The sequence below is a fragment of the Geotrypetes seraphini genome, chromosome 5 (genome assembly GCF_902459505.1).
Source record: "Geotrypetes seraphini chromosome 5, aGeoSer1.1, whole genome shotgun sequence".
In the NCBI taxonomy this organism is placed as follows: Eukaryota; Metazoa; Chordata; class Amphibia; order Gymnophiona; family Dermophiidae; genus Geotrypetes; species Geotrypetes seraphini.
In genome coordinates, this window is record NC_047088.1 from 75,774,880 (window position 1) to 75,796,088 (window position 21,209).

General features: G+C 39.8%; 1 protein-coding gene across 6 annotated transcripts in view; it reads right to left on the reverse strand.

Moving 5' to 3' along the window:
• Nucleotides 1–21,209, reverse strand: part of DIAPH2 (diaphanous related formin 2) — a 1,499,255-nt gene that overhangs the window by 1,100,732 nt on the left and 377,314 nt on the right. For all 6 annotated transcript variants that reach the window (XM_033944799.1, XM_033944798.1, XM_033944797.1 and 3 more), the window contains one exon: nt 14,726–14,865. In XM_033944799.1, coding sequence (XP_033800690.1) covers nt 14,726–14,865 — 140 coding nt within the window. The remainder of the gene's footprint in view (nt 1–14,725; nt 14,866–21,209) is intronic.

Sequence of the window (21,209 nt, forward strand, 5' to 3'; positions counted from 1 at the left end):
GACTGCTATGGAGCCACGGGGTGCAGGGGGATGTCCACCAATGGATCAAACACTGGCTGGCAGGCAGTAAACAGAGGGTTGGAGTAATGGGTCACGAGCGGAGTTCCATAGGGGTCGGTGCTGGGACCGCTCCTGTTCAATATATTTATCAACGACCTGGAGACGGGGACGAAATGTGAGGTTATTAAATTTACTGATGACACTAAACTCTGCAGCAGGGTTAGAAACATGGAAGACTGCGAAGACCTGCAAAGAGACCTAACGAGACTGGAATAGTGGGCAAAAAAGTGGCAGATGAGATTTAACATAGAGAAATGCAAGTTCATGCATGTAGGGAAAAAGAACCCGATGTTCAGCTACAAAATGGGAGGATCACTGCTAGGGGTGAGCAACCTTGAAAAGACCTGGGGGTGATGGTGGACACAACATTGAAAGCATCAGCACAATGTGCGACAGCTCAAAGAAAGCAACAGAATGTTGGGTATCATTAAAAAGGGTATCACGACCAGGACGAAGGAAGTCATCATGCCACTATATGGTGCGCCCACATCTGGAGTACTGTGTCCAGTACTGGTCGCCGTACCTCAAGAAGGACATGGCAATACTTGAGGGGGTCCAGAGGAGAGCAACTAAACTGGTAAATGGTATGGAAAACTTTTCATACGCTGACAGGTTGAAAATGCTGGGGCTGTTCTCCCTGGAAAAGTGGAGACTTAGAGGAGACATGATAGAAATCTTCAAAATCCTGAGGGTCATAGAGAAGGTGGACAGGGACAGATTCTTCAGACTGTGGGGAACCACAAGTACAAGGGGTCACTCGGAGAAATTGAGAGGGGACAGGTTTAGAACAAATGCGAGGAAGTTCTTTTTTACCCAGAGGGTGATGGACACATGGAACGCGCAAAGCGTTAGACAGCGTCCCACACCGCAGGCTGCTGAACAAGATGAAATCGATGGGATTAGGAGAGACTCTAACTGCATGGGTTAAAGATTGGCTTAATGGCAGACTTCAGAGGGTGGTAGTTAACGGTACCCTCTCTAAAATGTCGGAGGTGACTAGCGGAGTGCCACAGGGTTCGGTCCTGGGCCCACTCCTCTTCAACATATTCATTGGGGATCTGACTCAAGGGCTTCAAGGCAAAGTAACCTTATTCGCTGATGACGCCAAACTATGCAATATAGTAAACGGCCATAATCTACAAGATGCTATGGAGCAAGACCTGCGTACTTTAGAAAGTTGGTCCTTGATGTGGCAGCTGGGCTTTAACGCCAAGAAATGTAAGGTCATGCATCTCGGTAACGGAAATCCTTGCAGAACTTACACCCTGAATGGAGAAACTTTAACCAGGACTACGGCAGAACGAGACTTAGGAGTAGTCATCAGTGCTGACATGAAAGCAGCCACTCAAGTGGAGAAGGCTTCATCTAAAGCACGGCAGATGATAGGTTGTATCAAGAGAAGCTTCGTCAACAGGAAACCTGAAGTCATGATGCCATTGTACAGAGCCATGGTGAGACCTCATCTGGAGTACTGTGTGTAATTCTGGAGGCCACATTACCGTAAGGATGTGCTCAGAATTGAGTCGGTTCAGCGGATGGCCACCAGGATGGTCTCGGGGCTAAAGGGTCTCCCGTACGAGGAAAGACTGAGCAAATTGCAGCTCTACACTCTTGAAGAGCGTAGGGAGAGGGGAGACATGATTGAGACATTTAAGTACATCACGGGACGGGTCGAGGTGGAAGTGGATATCTTTCTTCTCAGGGGACCCTCGACCACAAGAGGACATCCGCTCAAACTCAGGGGAGGGAAGTTTCGTGGAGACGCCAGGAAGTACTTCTTCACGGAGAGAGTGATCGAGCATTGGAACAAGCTTCCAGTGCAGGTGGTCGAGGCACGCAGCATCCCAGACTTCAAGAACAAATGAGATACCCATGTGGGATCCCTACGAGGTCATGCCAAGGGATAGGGTCACTAGGACTTGAATGAGCGGGTCAGTAGAGTGACAGTATAATTACAATTATACTTAAGGGGTCAGAAGACTTAAGAGGGTGGGTAAATAGTGTGGGCAGACTTGATGGGCTATATGGCCCTTATCTGCCGTCATCTTTCTATGTTTCTATGTTTCTATGTTTCCGGAGGTTGTGATAGGGCAGATCACACTTCAGGGTTTCAAGGAAGGTTTAGATAGGTTCCTAAAGGATGAGGGGATTGAGGGTTACAGATAGATGTAGAGGTAGGTTACAGAAATGGTCAGGAACCACTTCACAGGTCACAGACCTGATGGGCCGCCGCGGGAGCGGACCGCTGGGCATGATGGACCTCTGGACTGACCCAGTGGTGGCAACTTCTTATGTTTTTAAAGGCCTATGGGACATTATATCAATCTGACTCTGGAATGTTGATGCAGTTAAACCCTAAATGCTCCTGCACAGAATTCACATACACTAAGCTTCCAGCCAGACTGGATTGTTTATCAAGAAGATAGGCTACTTGAATGGGACAAAGAAGCCAGAAACTAATCCCATCTACCATGCCTGCAAGTGTCACACCTTCCTAATCAATTAAACTAATCATTGTTTCAAACAGTTTGCAAATTATAAACAGAAAGATACTGGGAAATACAATAGTTTCTATATTCAGAATAAGATTCTAAGCTATAAAAACCTCCTCTCTGCAACACACCTCTCTATCTCTGGAACCCAAAGCTTAGATCATCACCCCCCATCACCCTTTCTCTCTCTCTCTGGCTCTCCCTGAGACTTCACGCTTCTCTGCCTCTCTTTTCCTCTGTAAGGCAGGGAAACTGCTTTGCTCTCTCCTTAATTGTAATGCTTAATTGTAATGCTTATGAATATTGCTTTTCTGTAAACCTATTTCTATAATATATTCTTTATGCAATCACTTCTGGCTGTGCTTGTCAGTGATTTTACTTCCTGGTGAATCTTCTGTGAGGGTATTGAACTTGGGACCTGGCGTTTGTAAGGGCGCCTCACATAACCCCTCCAACCTTACATTTGGGGGGCTCCTCCATCCTTACACCTACCTCAGGGATACATACTGTATTGTGGCATTTGGGGTATAGTCTCCTGAGTTGGGAATAAATCACTGCCTCAATACTTCAAAGAAGTAAGGGTAACAACAAAATTGCTTGTACCTACAAACCATGGGTGGTTGCATACTGTTCTAATCCCAGTTTGTTGAACTTTATTTCTCACAGGACTTTGTTTCCTTATTTTATTTGTGTGGATTTTAGGCTGAGTCATGCTTTAGGTGTGTGCTTTGCACAAGAATATTTACACCTGCTTCTAAGCAGGTGCAAAAGTCTACAGCTTCATTTTAACCATGATTTCTGCAGGATTTGGGCTAGTATTTTATAAAGACACACAGGCTAAAACAAAAAAAAATAATTTATGGCAAGTCCATCATGAAGAATTTTCTAGTGCAAGTCCTGTATTAATGTCTGAATTAACATTGCACTAACTGCTCCAAGTTAATGCAGTACTCATCGCCTTCTATTTAGGAGGTACGAAGTGCTCCTGTGTTAACAGTGCATTAGCCAATTAGAACACAGAAAGTGAAACGCACTAACTGGATAATGCTTCCATGCCCCCTAGAAGATAGTCAGGATGTGATCCACAGTAGGTCCACACTGGCGATAATATGCATGAGTAAAATGTTAAATATGAAACTTTATTTTAAAAATAGGTTAACAAAATTTTGTGGGGATTTGGTTAGAATTTTTCCAGATGTCTCTAGAGCTACGCAACTGAGAATGAAAGAATTTTTGAAATTAAAAGTTAGAGTTTTAGCTCTAGAGGCATCTTTTTACCTAAAATTTCCATGTAAATGTCTTGTTAAGTTACAAGAAATTGAATATGTTTTTTGGGATCCCATTCAATTGCAACAATTTTTGAGTGCTAGAGAACAAAAGTGAGTTAAATAATAAAGTGGCTTTTAGTTTCACTACTGAGAAACAAGAGGATATAATTAAGATCCAATATAGAGTAAGAAATGGCTTAGGATTTGCGAGGATGAATCGCGAGTCGTGAATCATTTCTTTAGTTCTTTCTTTATAATTTGTCTATTTGAAATAGTATCATGTCTCCCCTTTGTTGTGAGCTTGGAAAGGAATTGTGTATGAAGGTTTGAATATTGTAAAACTTGTGGAAGACTCCTTTTTTTCTCTTGGTATCGTTTGATATTGTAATTATTAAAATTATAAATTTTTTTAAAAAAATGCTTCCATGCCCACTCTTCACCCACGCCAGACCCCCTGAATGAAAATGTAACTGTATTAAGGAGCTTTATGGCAGTTTGACTCTTTCTGCATGTCACATGGCATCCTATTTCCATGTGCTAACCCCATCTTAAGGGCTTAATTTACTTGAAGACCCTCTAAGTTTGTAGTTCTACCTAAAGCAAATGGAATGTTAAGTGACTTACCTAAAATGACAAGGAGCCACAGTGGGATCTGAACCCTGGTTTCCCTTGTTCTCAGTCCATGGCTCTAACCATTACATTTTTCCTCCATTTACCTATTTCCCTGTTTGGATAACTAGGCCTGTCTTGAGCCAAAATTTTGAAATGTCCTAGTTGTTTTAGGAAGAAACTTGATTAGGGTTATTATATTTATTTCACTTGAATCTAACCTGAATTCTGAACCCCAGACTTTAGCAGTTATCCACCATGGCTCCATAAATTATTAGCTGAGAACAATTTAATTTTTAGAGATGTATTGTTTATGTGTGGCTATATAAAATGTAAGCTAAAGTTTGAAAATCTGGAAGTTCAGTGACACATAATATAATAAAGCTTAGTGATATATCTTTCTTCTTAGTAGGTAACAATGGTTTCTGCATTCATTAATTTATGAGTTTCTTTCTGAATGTCATGAGCTAGCATATAATTAATGTTTCTGGAAGAGTCTCACAGTGTTTTACAATTAATATGCAAATCAGCCACAGTACAAATAGAAGGTATTAGCTAGTTTTCTACTTAATATTTTATTTTTTACAGCCAAACATTGGCTTGCTCATGAAAGCAAATTTGTCCATTTATTTTTAAATCCATGCATTAATGCAACACATGATTTTAATATGAAGTCATGTATAAGTTTTTTATTATTTACTTTACCTTGGAATATATACCAGAAGATTTGTATCATTGGAGCAATTTTAAAATGGTTTCTACAAGGGTAGATGGCATTTAAAGGGTTACATATTAAAAGGAAAGTAACAGGAGACCTTAAAAAAACCTTATTTGCTGTATTCTTGTAGCAGATGGTGAGGCTCCTGTTAGAAAGAAGTTATCAAATAAAGCTGGTTAAGAAACCAGTTGGAAGGCAAATAACTTCAGACAATAGATTGTTTTTTTTCTTTTTTAGGTTAATGCTTAAGTAATATGTATTTTATTACTGCAATCAATGTCCCCGCCCCCTTTTAACAAGCTGCACTAGAGGTTTTTAGCACAGGCTGGTGAGGTAAGTACTCCAAGGTTATAAGAATTCTATGAGTGTTGGAGCATTTACCATGCCAGCCTGCACTAAAAACCTCTAGCGCAGCTTGATAAAAGGAACCATTTAATTTTTAATGCGGACAGGGTATTAGGGTATTCATGCAAGGAGGATGTAGTCAGGTAATGTAATGTGAACGCTATATAGAAACATTATTACACTTAATCAATAACTGCTATTACAGGCTGTGCTTTTATAGGTGAATTATTGCAAACTGTGCACTCTACAAGAAATTTTGCATTGATATTACAAAATGGTTAATAAAGTAATACCTCTGATACCTTTTTCACAGACGCTAATAATAGGAATTGTCCAGGATACTCAGTGGGAGGGCTATGTGTTGCCCATGTAGGAGACCTAGATAACTGCAAATTAAAGATTCTGGTCCTCCAGCTCAGTGGTTCACAAACCAGACCTCAGGGCATATCCAGACAGTCATATTTTCTGGATTAGAGGAGTTAAACCCTACCTCACTCATCAAACAATGTTCAACATCATAATAACCCTGGTACTCTCAATCTTTGACTACTGCAATGCGTTCCTAAGTACATGATCAGGCAGATTCAAATGGTGCAAAATGCAGCAGCAAGATTTCTGCTGGGAAAATTGATGCAGCCAAGAGCCAGCCCGCTACTGACAGATTTACACTGGCTCCCGATTGAAAGCAGGATGAAATTCAAGATCTTGTTGCTGACACGCAAAATCATTCATCTCTCGGAACCTCAATATCTAGCGGCTAGACTACATTACCATACACCAGCATGTGCCCTGCACTCGAGCTAAGAATACCTGTTGGAAATTCCCTCTTTCAGAGAGATCAAATACAAAAGCATCAGTGATGGCTCCAAGGTGATGGAACTCCCTTCCGAAGGAATTAAAAAAAGGACACCAGAAAGATCAAGAAAGGGATAAAGACCATTATCTTCACAGACTACATTAACTAATAAAGCAACATAGAGGAGATATATGTACATATACAGTATATAGGATGACTGACTATGGTAAAAATGTGCACATATACGTAAGATGATTGATTATAGTATAAATGTACCTATATTGAAAACCATCTCAGAAAACACAAACTCTTGTATTGTAACACCATTACAGAAGCTCGTGTAAACCGCTCTGAATTGACTCCCCAGTCATTAGTAGCGGTATAGAAGCTTTCAATAAACAAACATATCCACAATGTATATGTATGAAATAGATTTGCATACCTAGAAGACAATGCATTCAAATTTCTCTCATATATATTCATTGTGGATATCCTGAAAACATAACTGGTTCAATGTGTCATGAGGACTGGGTTGAGAAGCACTGCCCTAGCTCAATATAGACTGGTTTTAGTTGAGCTGAAATTGCAAAGAAGCTATAAGAAACTACTGGGCAAAACAAAGGCAGTGGCAATCCCTTACACTAGGAACCTGAAGTTAACATTTTAAATTGTGACCTACTATATACTATATACTATATTCAGTAGCAATCCCCTGTTACTCCTATTGTACCATAATGCATCAGTCTACTCAGCATTAAGCAAATGTAATGTAATGTAATGTAATTTATTTCTTATATACGCTACATCCGTTAGGTTCTAAGCGGTTTACAGAAAATATACATTAAGATTAGAAATAAGAAAGGTACTTGAAAAATTCCCTTACTGTCCCGAAGGCTCACAATCTAACTAAAGTACCTGGAGGGTAATAGAGAAGTGAAAAGTAGAGTTAGAGGAAAAATAAAAATAAAATAAACATTTTAACAAGACAGCATTGATCTAAATACTTTGGAAGGTAGAAGAGAGGAGAGAAAGGAATAGAAGCAGAAGGGGAAGCCGTTGAACAGTAGAATTCTGGAGAAATTTAAATGATAGAAATAGAACAAAACAAAGACAAAAGGCAAAACAATAGATAAGATTAATAAGCACAATCAATTCATCCACAATTAATCTGCTACCACCTCTAAACTATTTATTTTCTGTATTGACAAGACTTGGTCACAGAAATCCTCAATTTACTGGGAAATACTTTTAAAACCAATAGGAGGAAATATTTTTTTTTTCATTCAGAGAATAGTTAAGCTCTGGAATTCGTTGCCAGAGGTTGTGGCAAGAGTGGATAGCGTAGCTATTTTTAAGAAAGGTTTGGACAATTTCCTGGAGGAAAAGTCCATAGTCTGCTTGCCCTGGATCGGTAGAATGGAATGTTCCTATTCTTTGGGTTTTGGCCAGGTACTAGTGACCTGGATTGGCCACCGTGAGAATGGGTTCCTGGGCTTGATGGACCATTGGTCTGACCCAGTAAGGCTATTCTTATGTTCTTATGACAGGAGCCTATAATTCTATAATGAATGTAAATTCCAAATATCCAGATGCCATAAATCCATACTAAAGAAGTGTGTTCCCCACCAAGCTCCTGTATGCTCTATCCCCATCCTTGCCCCATCCCCACGAGTTCTGCTCCCGTCCCCACAGGCTCTGTCTCTGTCCCCACCCTGTCCCTGCAGATTGTCCTCATTTGCACAAGCTTCAAACTCTAATCACAAATAGAGCCTTCCATTTGATTTGGTACATCCTTCCCAAAAGATTCAGTTGCTTATTTTTCTACTACTAAACATGTCACCAAAAACTTTAATAATTCAGCGATTATTAATTTCTTCCAAAAGCAATATTAGTTTGTAATGTGTTATTCAAAATATTAGGAAAATAGCATTGTGAAAATACAAAATCTTTTACTTATCTTTAGAGTGTCTCAGCCCAATCCTTAAATTATTATGAACCGCTGAGTACTTTTATTTTTTCTTGGGTATCAGTCTTACTTAAGTTCTTACATGTACATAAATCCCAACAGAAGTACAACTGTTTCGCTTGAACCACCAAAGGGTTTTTGTTTTGTTTTTTTGCTTACCTGTGATGATAGAAGCTCCAGTAGATTGCCTAGTGCTCTGGGAGCTAAAATATTGAGGTCTTTTTTCTCCACTTATGACATTGTTTGATATCCCATATCACTCATTTCACAGGATGTAATTAACTCAATAGTTTATCATATTGAAATGTCTGTGCCTGTAATTTATTAGTGATTTCTTGTAAATATACTCATTTTGATAAATGAAGCCTGGCTTGTTCATCTCTTCCCTATTCCATCCCACTTTTCTATTAATATTGTAGTTCTTCCCCCTACCTCACATCCATGTTTTGTCTAGCACATCCCTTTCCCCCAATTTATTGTAAGCCACTTAGACATTTTATGAGAAGCTTGATATCAAGCCTTAATAAAACTTGGGAACTTGGAAATATAAATTTTAAAAAGATCAATAATGTTTGCTAACTTTTAAATCACAAATAATAGAACATCCCTACATTTACCAAGACACCAATAAGAGCCAGTCAACAAACCCCATACTTTTAGAAAATATGGCATATGTTTCTGTTTTACACCAGCTACTTCCTCATACTTCCGCACCAAACAAACTTTATTTATATTGTAGTTCTCCCTTTTCCACTCATTTCAGTATGTCCATTGGTCTTGTCTGTTGTTTTAATTGATGCTGTTGTTTTCCCTCTGCTGCATCACTGATGATGTCATCAGTAATGCGACATACGGAAGGCCCTGATGAAACAAGGCCACGAAGCAGCCTGTTTAGAGTGCTGCCGACCTGACGCTGCTCTGGAGGGAGGTATGTAGGGCTCGCAGTTGACAGGGTTCAGATGGGAGGGAGGATGGAGGGTCAGCAGGGGTTTGGCTGCACGGCGGGGGCTGATGCTCAAGGATTCTGATGCACAAAGGATGGGAGGGAGGGAAGGATAGAAGCTGGGTAAGGGTTCTGCTGCACGAGGGATGGGAGGGATGAAGAGATAGAAAGATGCTTTAGGTCCAGCCAATATGTCAAATTTAAGAACCCATTGTGGACCACAAGTCAGAAAGTTTGACCACCCCTGGTCTATAATGTCTCACCTATTGCACTGGAAAATGCTGCAACTAACAATGAGCACGCATTGCATTTCTTTTCACTTTTTTACTGCAACAACAGAGCTATCATTTTTATACTGAACAAGCAAAAAACAAACAAAAAATAATGAAATTAAGTACAAATAACTGTTCTGGGACTAAAGAGGACTGTGAAGATTTACAAAGGGACCTGAACAAACTAGAGTGGGCGACAAAATGGCAGATGAAGTTTAATATAGAGAAATGTAAAGTCTTGCATGTAGGAAACAGAAACCCGAAGTACAGCTATACGATGGGAGGGCTGGTAATGGGTGAAAGTACACAAGAAAAGGACTTGGGGGTAATAGTGGACAACACAATGAAGCCATCGGCACAGTGCACAGCGGCCTCTAAGAAGGCAAATAGAATGCTGGGTACTATCAAGAAAGGTATTACAACCAGAACGAAAGAGTGGACAACACAATGAAGCCATCGGCACAGTGCACAGCGGCCTCTAAGAAGGCAAATAGAATGCTGGGTACTATCAAGAAAGGTATTACAACCAGAACGAAAGAGTGGACAACACAATGAAGCCATCGGCACAGTGCACAGCGGCCTCTAAGAAGGCAAATAGAATGCTGGGTACTATCAATAAAGGTATTACAACCAGAACGAAAGAAGTTATCCTGCCGTTGTAGTGGGCGATGGTGCATCTGCATTTGGAGTACTGTGTCCAATATTGGTCGCCGTACCTTAAGAAGGATATGGCGATACTTGAGAGGGTTCAGAAAAGAGCAACACGATTGATAAAAGGTATGGAAAACCTTTCATATGCTGAAAGATTAGAGAAACTGGGGCTCTTTTCCCTGGAGAAGCAGAGACTTAGAGGGGACATGATAGAGACTTACAAGATCATGAAGGGCATGGAGAAAGTGGAGAGGGACAGATTCTTCAAATGTTCGAAAACTACAAGAACAAGAGGGCATTCGGAAAAATTAAGAGGGGACAGATTCAGAACCAATGCTAAGAAGTTCTTCTTAACCCAAAGGGTGGTGGACACCTGGAATGCGCTTCCAGAGGGTGTGATAGGACAGATTACAGTTTTGGGGTTCAAGAAGGGATTAGATAATTTCCTGAAAGAAAAGGGGATAGAAGGGTATAGATAGAGGGTTACCATACAGGTCCTGGACCTGATGGGCCGCCACATGAGCGGACTGCTGGGCGTGATGGACCTCTGGTCTGACCCAGCAGAGGCACTGCTTATATGCTTATGTTCTTATGTACAACTGGTGTTTGGGATTTCAGGGCGGGACAAAATATTAGGCAACTAGTACGTAAATATATTTTTGAGAAATAAAAAATATGTATACCAAAGCAAAATATGTAAAAAAAAAAGAAAACTAAGTACTGTAACTGATGTCATACATTTATAAGGTAAGGAATAGGTTATGGTATACAGTGCTTTTGAACTGCTTTAACCCCCCCTTTTACATAACTGCAGAAGTGAGTTTTAGTGCAGGCCAGCATGCTGAATGTTCTGCACTGCTCCTGACGTTCATAGGAACTCTATGAGTGTCAGGAGCAGTACAGAGTACACCGGCCTGTGCTAAAAAAAATGCTTTTGCAGTTTTGTAAAAGGGGGATACATTATTTATACAGTAGAAGCAATGTCAAGTACCTCTTATAGGGCTCCTTTTACAAAGCCGCGTTAACGGTTTAATGTGCGTAATAGCGCGCGCTAATTTGCCAGCCATGCTAGCCACTACCGCCTCCTCTTGAGCAGGTGGTAGTTTTTCAGCTAGCGCAGGGGTTAGTGCACGCTAAAAATGCGCGTACGATAAAGCCGCTAACGCGGCTTCGTAAAAGGAGCCCATAGTCTCGAAAGCTTTATCTTATTATCATCTGTCCACAGCTACTTTTTTTGTTTGTTTAAGATATATAAAGTAAATGTTTTTGGTGTTACTAGATATCTTCCTCAAAATTGCAACATAACAATACTGCTAAGTTTTTACAAAAGTTCTTATAGAAGTAGTTTAATAATCTAGCTTATGTTAGACAAATATTCAGACAGCGAATCAGATGTTGAAAATATATGGAAATAGTTCAAAGAACTACATGACATCTGCCTGAATATATTGGGATAGACAAGAAAGAAAGAAAAAGAGTGGATAAGTGAAGAAATTTAGAAATGTATATGGAAGTGAAAGGAAATTCAGTCATTAACTGCATCACAAAAAGATACTGAAAAGAAACAAGTGATATTACAGCAGGACAGTCAGCAAGATAAAGATGTTATAAACAAACGTGAGACAAGATAAAAGAAGATGGACTGAAGAAAATGATCAAATAGCAGAAGAAGCAGCAACAGCACAAAAAGGAGACGAAAACAGGGTATCACAATCTATCAGTTAACAGGAACAGAAGGAAGAAAAGTACTACATGTTAAAGACAAAGGCAAAAAAAAAAAAAAGTTTAATATTGGGAAGAACATTTTAAGGAAATACTAAACCACCCAAAGCCTGAAACATCAACAGGCTTGCAGACAGACACCAGGCCATTCACAATGGATGAGATAATCAAAGCTATTAAGGGACTAGGAATGGAAAATTGCCAGGATTAGATAACATCGGTGCAGAACTCTTGAAGAAAAAGATCAAATCAAATGACAGAAAGGCTACTGCAATTGAGTAACACTGTATGGAAAGGGGGAAAACATCAGATGACTGGAAGAAAGGTATAATTGTAAATGCTGAAAAAAGGGGATTCATTGGATTGCGATAATTGGAGGAATTGTTCTGTTATTTGTATCCAAAAAAGTCTAGTCAAATGATTTTTAGCAGGCTTGAGGGTAAAGTGGACTTACTACCAGAAGAACATGCAGGGTTCACACCCAACAGACCCTGTATTGATTACATTTTCACAATACACAGATTATTAGAGATGTTATTGATCATAAAATCCCAGTAGTAATAGATTCTGTGGATTCTGAAAAAGCATTCAATAGCATTGACAGAGATTCAAGTTTCGAGTTTTTATTAAAATTTGATACAGTTGCTTATCAAGTTTCTAAGCAAGTTAATTTAAAAGAGGGGTTCTAAAAAAGAAAAAAATGCCAATAGCAATACAAATATTGTAAAAAAGAAAAAAAACCAAAATAAATTAAATGGCGTACTTAATATTATACAGACTAGACTAGACTTACAGGAAACGAAAGGTAGAAAGGGAGGGAATACAATAGTAAGAAAGGAAAGAGAACATTGAAGGGAAGGACATGAGGAGGGTAGAACCTGCCTATTGTTTCTTTAAATGGATTGATGTACAAAAGAATGAAAAGGGATGAGATATTAAAGGCTTCTTTAAAAAGATGGCTCTTGAGAAGGCCTTTAAAGCAGTCTAACAGAATACTGGGCACAGGAAACAGGATACTGGGTTTGATGGACCTTCGTTCTGTCCCAGTATGGCAATTCTTATGTTCTTATGTAATGGTGGTAATGCATAACCTTGTTTGACCCCCAGTTACTATTTTAAACCAATTTATGTAACCATCTTCTACTCTGGTAAAACATCTGCTGTTCTAATACAGATACTGATAACTTGATGTTTTTTAGTTTAAATCTATTTTATTAAGCAAGAGGAAAAACAATAGCAATAACAACCATGGTATGTATTTTCAACAAACAACCGCGGAGGACTGGACTCTTATGTCCTCCCCGGACCCACCTCACCCCCTCCCCCACAGCAAAGAATCCCCACCCCCCCACCCTCCCCTCCCCAGCCCCCCACAGATACAGAAAACTCTCATGCAGGGACAACAAAGACTCATAAAGCAAAGATTCAGAGGAGGAGACTATTCAAGACACGGCTACGACTCTCAGGAGTCAGAATGTTCAAATACGGAGTCCAAGTGTGAACAAAGTCTCTGCTCCGGCGTCGAGAAGAACTGGCCAAACGGGCCTCCCAACCCAGCAGTTCATGAAGGCGGTTCCTCCAATACCAGAAAGAAGGTGGTTCAGAAGATAGCCAGCAACACAAGATACATTTCTTCCCCAAAATAAAACATTTACTGAGAAATAATTTTTCATGAGATGTGTACATATTCAAGAAAGAGAAATGGGCAAACAGCATAGACTGCACCAAGACTGGCACAGGGGTTAACTTGATGTTTTGAAATCACTTGGAATACCTTGTGAGGGAAGAAAATAACAGACTGCTTTAAAGGCCTTCTCAGAAGCCATCTGTTTAAAGAAGCCTTTAATATCTCATCCGTTTTCATTCTTTTGTACATCAATCCATTTAAAGAAACAATAGGCAGGTTCTACCCTCCTCTTGTCCTTCCCTTCAATGTTCTCTTTCCTTTTTCACAATTGTATTTCCTCCCTTTCTCCCTTTCATTTCTTGTAAGTCTAGTCTAGTATGTAAAATATTAAGTTTGCCATTTAATTTATTTTGGTTTTTCTTTTTTACAATATTTGTATTGTTATTGGTGATTTTTTTTCTTTTTTAGAGCCCCTCTATTTCAAATTGTTAACTTGCTTAGAAACTTGATAAACAACTGTATCAAATTTTAATAAAAACTTGAAACTTGAATCTCTGTCAATTCTATTGAATGCCTTTTCAAAATCCAAAGAGTGCCATATTAGGCTCTGGTTTGAGGAAGAGCACTGAGAATTGCAACAGCTGCATTGGCAGAAAAGACCACAGATTATAGAATGACATGGGGACAAATTTTTCCCTGTCCCCCACAGAAACTCATTTACCCGTCCTGTCTCCGTGAATTCTTTTTCTGTCCCAGCCCCATTCCTGCAAGCTCCGTTCTCATCTGTACAAGCCTCAAAAACTTTAAAATCACAAGTGTTTGAGGCTTCTGCAGTTAAGGCAGAGCTTACAGGAATGGGAGAGGGACAGCAACTAAAGTCACGAGGACGGGACGGGGAAAAATTTGGGATGGGATGGGATGGGATGGGACAGAGACAGAATGGGGAAATTAAGTTCCTGTGGGGACGGGGAACATTTTGTCCCCGTGTCATTCTCTACCACAGATGAAATGAAGTTAGCAGAGCATAGAACAAAGAAGAGCCATGGTTTCAGGTGGAAGACGCAAAACAGGAGCAAGCAGAGTCGGTGAAAATATGAGCTAAGTTTAAGCAAATTTCTGACAGCTGAAAATTAGTCTATGATTGTAACATAATTTAGGTGCCTGGGAACAAGTTGAAATGAGCCATAATGGAAATAAATTTTGTTTATCAAAACACTATTTCTAGTAGCAAATAAAGCACAGACAACAGTGCCTACCTGACAGGATTGCTGGTTAAAGACACCCTCAGAGATTCTAGACAGTTCAGCAGTTTATCTTCTGTAATACCAGATCGTAGTTCATGGATATATTCTTGTGAAGACAGTGTGCACTCATGTTTGCTATTTTTTAATCCACCCTAGACAAAACAAAACAGATAAAAGAATGTCACTGAAGTAAAACCATATTCATTACAAAAAGCTAATAGCAAAATCTGTGTTTTATAAAATGCATGCAACCCCAAATCAAGATTTTTCTCTTAATGATTTCACAATTCATTATCCATTTGTTTGGTTGATTGTTTTGTTTTTAATTTTAATGTTCCAGACATAAGATGGTGTCTGTGCAGTTGATCTTGCTGCTCCTAAATTGCTTGAGTTTATAAATTACTTGTCTACTATAAGGGCTCCTTTTACTAAGGTGCGCTAGCGTTTTTAGCGTACGCGGGAAATTACCGCACGCTACACCATGTGCTACGCTTCTAGAACTAACGCCAGCTCAATGATGGCGTTAAGGTCTAGCGTGTGCGGCAATGTATCATGCACTATTCCACGCGTTAAAGCCCAAGCACACCTTAGTAAAAGGAGCCCTAAATTTTGTTGAAATGTAAGGGAAGGCCTAAGGGACTTTTCTTCCCAAAGCAGAACAGCCACTTGCACCACAGCCCACAATTACCACCTATGCACAGCCTTTATCCTGGGGCATATCCACAACTGTCAGATTAAGGGAAGAACCCTGAACAGGAAGGCAAGTATCACTTAGCCTGGTTGGCAATGACATTCTTCTGGATCCACAGAAGTAAGCAGTGACCATACTGTAAGGCAGGAAGGATGATTCCATTGTCAGGTTTTCTGTGGAGGGGCAGCAACCATCCTCCTCTGGAAAGATCTTGCAATGGAATTACTCTCACTTTCTGTGTGACACCCAGAAGGCATGCTGAATCTGGGAAGTTCAAAGTGCAGAGCCTGCGAAGATGATATAGCAGCTGATGGGTCTTCTGGAGATGAAGCCAGTCACTTCCTGGAAGAGCTGTCATTAGGCATAGCAGGTTTGCAAATCCTGACTTGGCCAGATTAAATAATCTGAACTTGATCTAAACTAAACTAAACTAAACCTTGGGTTTATATACCGCACCATCTCCACGAATGCGTACTCAGCTCTCAAATGTTTTCATAATATTCTCTTCTTTTTTTTATTTTACTATTTCTATGGGAAATTTATCAAGATTAAAGAACTTCAGTTACAGATGGGAAATAGTTGAACTGGAGTCAACAGCCTCACACATTAAAGTGGTGCACACAGCTGTTTGTCAGGATAAATTAGTATATATTGAAAGATTAAAAACTTTGAGAATTATATTAAACACCTGTACTTGAGAATAAGTTATCAGTGCTGATTGAAAAGTAATGAGACTGCCTCTGTTTTTCCTTCCAAGTAGACGTGGCAACGCTGTGCTGGTTCTTGTGAAGCTCATACATCAACATTTCTGAACCTGCAGTTGGACTGGCATAGTCTTCATTGTTGGTCATAGTGACAGGAAGAACTTTGTATGTTTCTTCATAGCAGATGAGGAAAATGCATCTGTAAGAGTACGCCAGAGATATGCGATTGAATTTTGTGTTAAACTTTGAAAGAGCAGTAACGAAATGCTTGAAATGTTAAAGCATGCATACGGTGGTAAAACAATTAGCCGTGCTGCATTATTTCAGTGGTGGAAGCACTTCAAAGAGGGTAACACACGAGTGACTGAAGAAGCGCCTTCTAGGCGGCCATCCACTGCGGTTCTGGATGTCAACATTGCCAAAGCTAAGGAGATGTTGCAAAATGACAGAAGGCTAACTTTAGACAAACTTTACACAACTTTTGAATTCATTGGCATCTCATTTAAGTGGGTTCAACATATTGTGACAGAGGAATTAAAAAATGTATTGTGGGTGCACCAGGTGGGTACCCAGAAATCTCACAGAAGAACAGATGCAATAATGAGCTGAAGCGTGCAAGAACACTGTTCGAATGTTGGAGAGGATTCCCGATTTCCTGACATTGAGTGTGACATGTGACGAATCATGGGTTCATCATTTTGACCCAGGTAAAGTCATGCTCTGCTGTTCTTTGATGTGTATGGTATGATCCTACAGCACTGGGTTAATAGTGGCTACTATGCAAATGTCCTGAAAGCAATTTGCGTGGAGCCATGAAGAAGAAAAGACCATATTTGATGAACAAACAGTGGTTTTTGCTCCAAGACAATGCTCAGCCGCATGTTGCTACTGTTGCATTGACAGCACTAACATACCGTCCATATAGCCCGGACTTAGCACCCTGTGATTTCTAGCCATTCCCAACCTTGATAAAAGAACTGCACAGAAGGAAGTTTTCTTCAGATGAAAAATGCCACAGCACTAAAAATGATGTCACAAAACAGTCTACTGCATGTTTTTGAATTGATTCTGAAATGCTACAGGAAATTTATTAAATGTGAAGGATGCTACTTTGAAAAAGAAAAATGTTCAGATCCTGTAGAGCAGTGGTCCCCAACTCTGTCCTGGAGGACCACCAGGTCAATCAGGTTTTCAGGCTAGCCCTAATGAATATACATGAGAGAGATTTGCATATAATGGATGTGACAGACATGCAAATCTGTTCCATGCAAATTCATTAGGACTATCCTAAAAACCCGATTGGTATGGTGGTCCTCCAGGACAGGGTTGGGGACCACTGCTGTAGAATCATCTGATTTAATAATAATAATAACACCACCACAATCTCATTACTTTTCAATCAGCCTTCGTATTTTCTGACTCCTCCAAGAGATCTTTTTTTCATATATTTTTGAAGGAGGTTTTACAATATCCTGAAACTGAACTTCCCATTACAGAAAATATATCACTGCCATTAGGCTTTCTTTATCATTATGCTGGTAAATAATATATCTGTTGCAGATCTTTCTTCTGATAACCTTAATAAGTCTACTCTACTAGAGAAGTCTGAAGAGAAGACTTAGGGGTCCTTTTACTGCAGAGAATTAAACAATGTCATCATCATACTAAACTGATGCATATTAAAATCCCACTCCCTTCCCCCCCTATATACTTTCTTTGGGTTACATTTAAAAAGTAATTCCCCAGGGTCTATGTAGCCTCCATGCTATGATTTTGCATAATTCTAAACAACAAAAACATATAACTAAGTTTTTGTTGATACAAAAACTCATAGAATTATTCATAAATCTACATGTCTTCTGAATTTATCAATAATAGTTCTTAAAAGACATCTGCATCAGGTTTAAGTATTAATAACTGCAGGGACAGTGATTGACAATACAATAAAGTTTCAAGAGATTTGCCAACTGAAGAGGGATATTACTGATATTCTATTTCTGTTATGGCATAACTCTTGCAAAGGATTTGATTCAAATGGTAGGCAAGCAATCTCCTTCCAAACAATGCAGACTGCATTATTAATCTTAGAAAAATTGCATTTCAGACTCAACACGCTTTAAAGTAGTGCTGAGCCTGAAAATGAAATACTTTTCTCAAGAGTTACTGCTTGTTCATCAAAATCCTAAGCACAATTAACAAATTAGATTTCAAATAAACTCGTAAAAATAACGGGGGTGATGTTCAAAGCAATTTAAACAGCCAAGAGAGGATCCCAGCCCTTTAAATTATATTAGAAGACACTGAACTGGTTAGTGACACCGACTATCCCATCTAACCACCTAATTTGTGTGTGGTCCAGGGGTTAGGGTGAAGCGAAAACTTATCCCCTCTTTTACAAAACTGTGCTAGCAGTTTCTAGTGCAGAGAGTTGCGCTGAATGGCCTGCGCTGCTCCCGATGCTCATAGGAACTCTATGAGCATCGGGAGCAGCGTGGGCCATTGAGCACAGCTCCCCGCGCTAGAAACTGTTAATGCAGTTTCGTAGAACAGGGGGTTAGCCTGTTAGAGATGATTTGCATTCTGCTAACCAAATAAGTAACTACATAAAGTTAGGACAGCAAAACAGCTGCCCTAACTTTATACCAGGCACTGAATTGGATGGCAATTATACCTCAAAATACTGCAATCAGTGTTTCTCTGAGCAGCGTTTTCTACAGGAGGATTTTCATAGCCTGTGTCTCTAGAACCTTTGTTCAATTGCTGTTATCTATATGGTTCTTGCATATGAATGTAGTGAACATTTTAGACCCCTGAGGAAGAAGTGTTTTTCAAAACACGGACCATGTCGGGTCCGTATAATTTAACATCAAGGACTAATTTTGGACACCAAGGGCTCCTTTTACAAAGGTGCGTTAGGACCTTAACGCGCGGAATAGCGCGCACTAGACCTTAACACCAGAATTGAGCTGGTGTTAATCTACAAGCGTACCGCGCGGTTTAGCGTGTGGTAATTTTGTGTGTGCACTAAAAACGCTAGCGCACCTTAGTAAAAGGAGCCCCAAGTTTTTGTTTTTATTGATTTGAATAAAATTACTGTACCTTGCACATTTCCTGCAGTTTTGTTTTGTTGTTGCAATTTTACTGCAGTTTTGTTGGTTTCTTTTTTGTTTTACCTTAAGGTCCAAAATATTGAAAATGTGCCTACCCTGTTCGGGCATGTCAGAAAAGGCTATTAAATTAGAAATACAATTTTTTTGAAATATATTTCTAGTCCACCCTCTGCTTATAGCAAATCTAGTTAAAAATGAATACTTGATGCTCACTTATATTGTACTTCATAGGTGTCGGAATTGGGGGGCCACAAGGGCCAAGGCCACTCCAAATTTGGTGGTCGGAGGTCAGAAGAGTCAGTTATGGCTCTTCCAACTTCCCCACCTACCTCCTCCCTGGCCGCTGTAATTTTAAATCTTTGACAGCTAGCAACAGCAACAAGATGAGACTGCTGCCGTCAGCCTGCCTTGGAAGTCTTCATTCTGTAGTGACTTCCTATTCCTGTATAGGCAGGATGCTGCAGAATGAAGGGTCCTGGGGCAGGCCAATGGCAGCAGGCTCACCTCGTTGCCACTTCCGGCTGCCCAAAAATGTAACATTATGGTGGCCAGGGAGGAGGTAGGTGGGAGAGTTGTGAGCTGGAGAGAGAAATCACGAAATAGGGTCCTTCTGGGAGGGGGGGAGAAACGGTGTTGGGAAGGCAGGGGAGAACAGATGCTGCATGGGCTGGGAGGGGGTTGAGAAGGAGAGATGCTGCATGTGCTGGGAGGTTAGGAAAGGAGGAAAAGAGAGATGCTGCAAGGGTGGCATGGTGGGAAGGGAGGGAAAGAGAGAAATAGCTTGAGGTCCTCAACAGCTGGAGTATTTATATTTTAAATTTATATTAGAGGCTCTGGCAGAGACCCATTTACAAAGTATGTATCCTTCTCAATTATTATTTCCAAGTTAATTTACAAAGTATGCATTCTTCTCAATTAATATTTCCAAATTAATAGTGTCTTTGCTTATTTGTAAATGGGTCTCTACCAGAGCCTTTAATTCAGTAGCATAACACAAGGCAACAACAACAACAAAAAATTTGGAATCATCTGACAACACAGCACATTTTTTAAAATCAGTTTTTCACGCTGATTTCAGATCTGTTATTAGTTGTTTTTTTTTCAGTCACAAAAACTTTTAAAGTTATGACTAATGTTAGTTTATAGCGTTTCAGCATATAGGGTTTTAAGAATTGCAGCATCAACTTAAAGAAATGTTGCAGTATCTTCGGTCCAAAGTCAAAGAAGCACACAGCATAGCATAATTATACTGGACTGTGTCACTTAGCAACTAATAGTTCTTCAAAAATGCTTAAAGTATGATTTCTTTTTGTGAGTTGTGTCTAGATTGTCATGGCACAAAATCCAGCAGTAGTTGGCCATCGTACTCTCAGTCCAGAAATCTTGGTAGTGACACTCCATTAACTGAATGTCCTGGTGAATATGTTCTCCTTGCTCGTCACTCACCATACCAAACTTTTCCGGAAAAAAAAAGTCAAGATGTGAGTGCAAAAACTGTAATTTTAATGACATGTGACAGCCAAGTTTCTGATATGAGTCCGGCCCCTAGTCCCTAATCCATGTACAGTAAAACCTTGGTTTGCGAGCATAATTCGTTCCAGAAGCATGCTTGTAATCCAAAGCACTCATATATCAAAGCTAATTTCCCCATAGGAAATAATGGAAACTCAGACGATTCGTTCCACAACCCAAAAACTTTAATACAAAATACTATACGTACTTGTATTGACCTCGCTCGTTTAGAACAGTCACTATACTCCTGCAGCATCAGAGAGAGAAGAACCATCGGCTCAGTTGTGATGATGTAATATGTGTACTGTATATTGTATGTACTTGTATTGCAAGACATTGCTTGTATATCAAGTTAAAATTTAATAAAATGTTTTGCTTGTCTTGCAAAACACTTGCAAACCAAGTTACTTGCAATCCAAGGTTTTACTGTATTTCCCATTAGTTACTATGGGCCAGTTTCAATAAATGTGCCCAGCCCT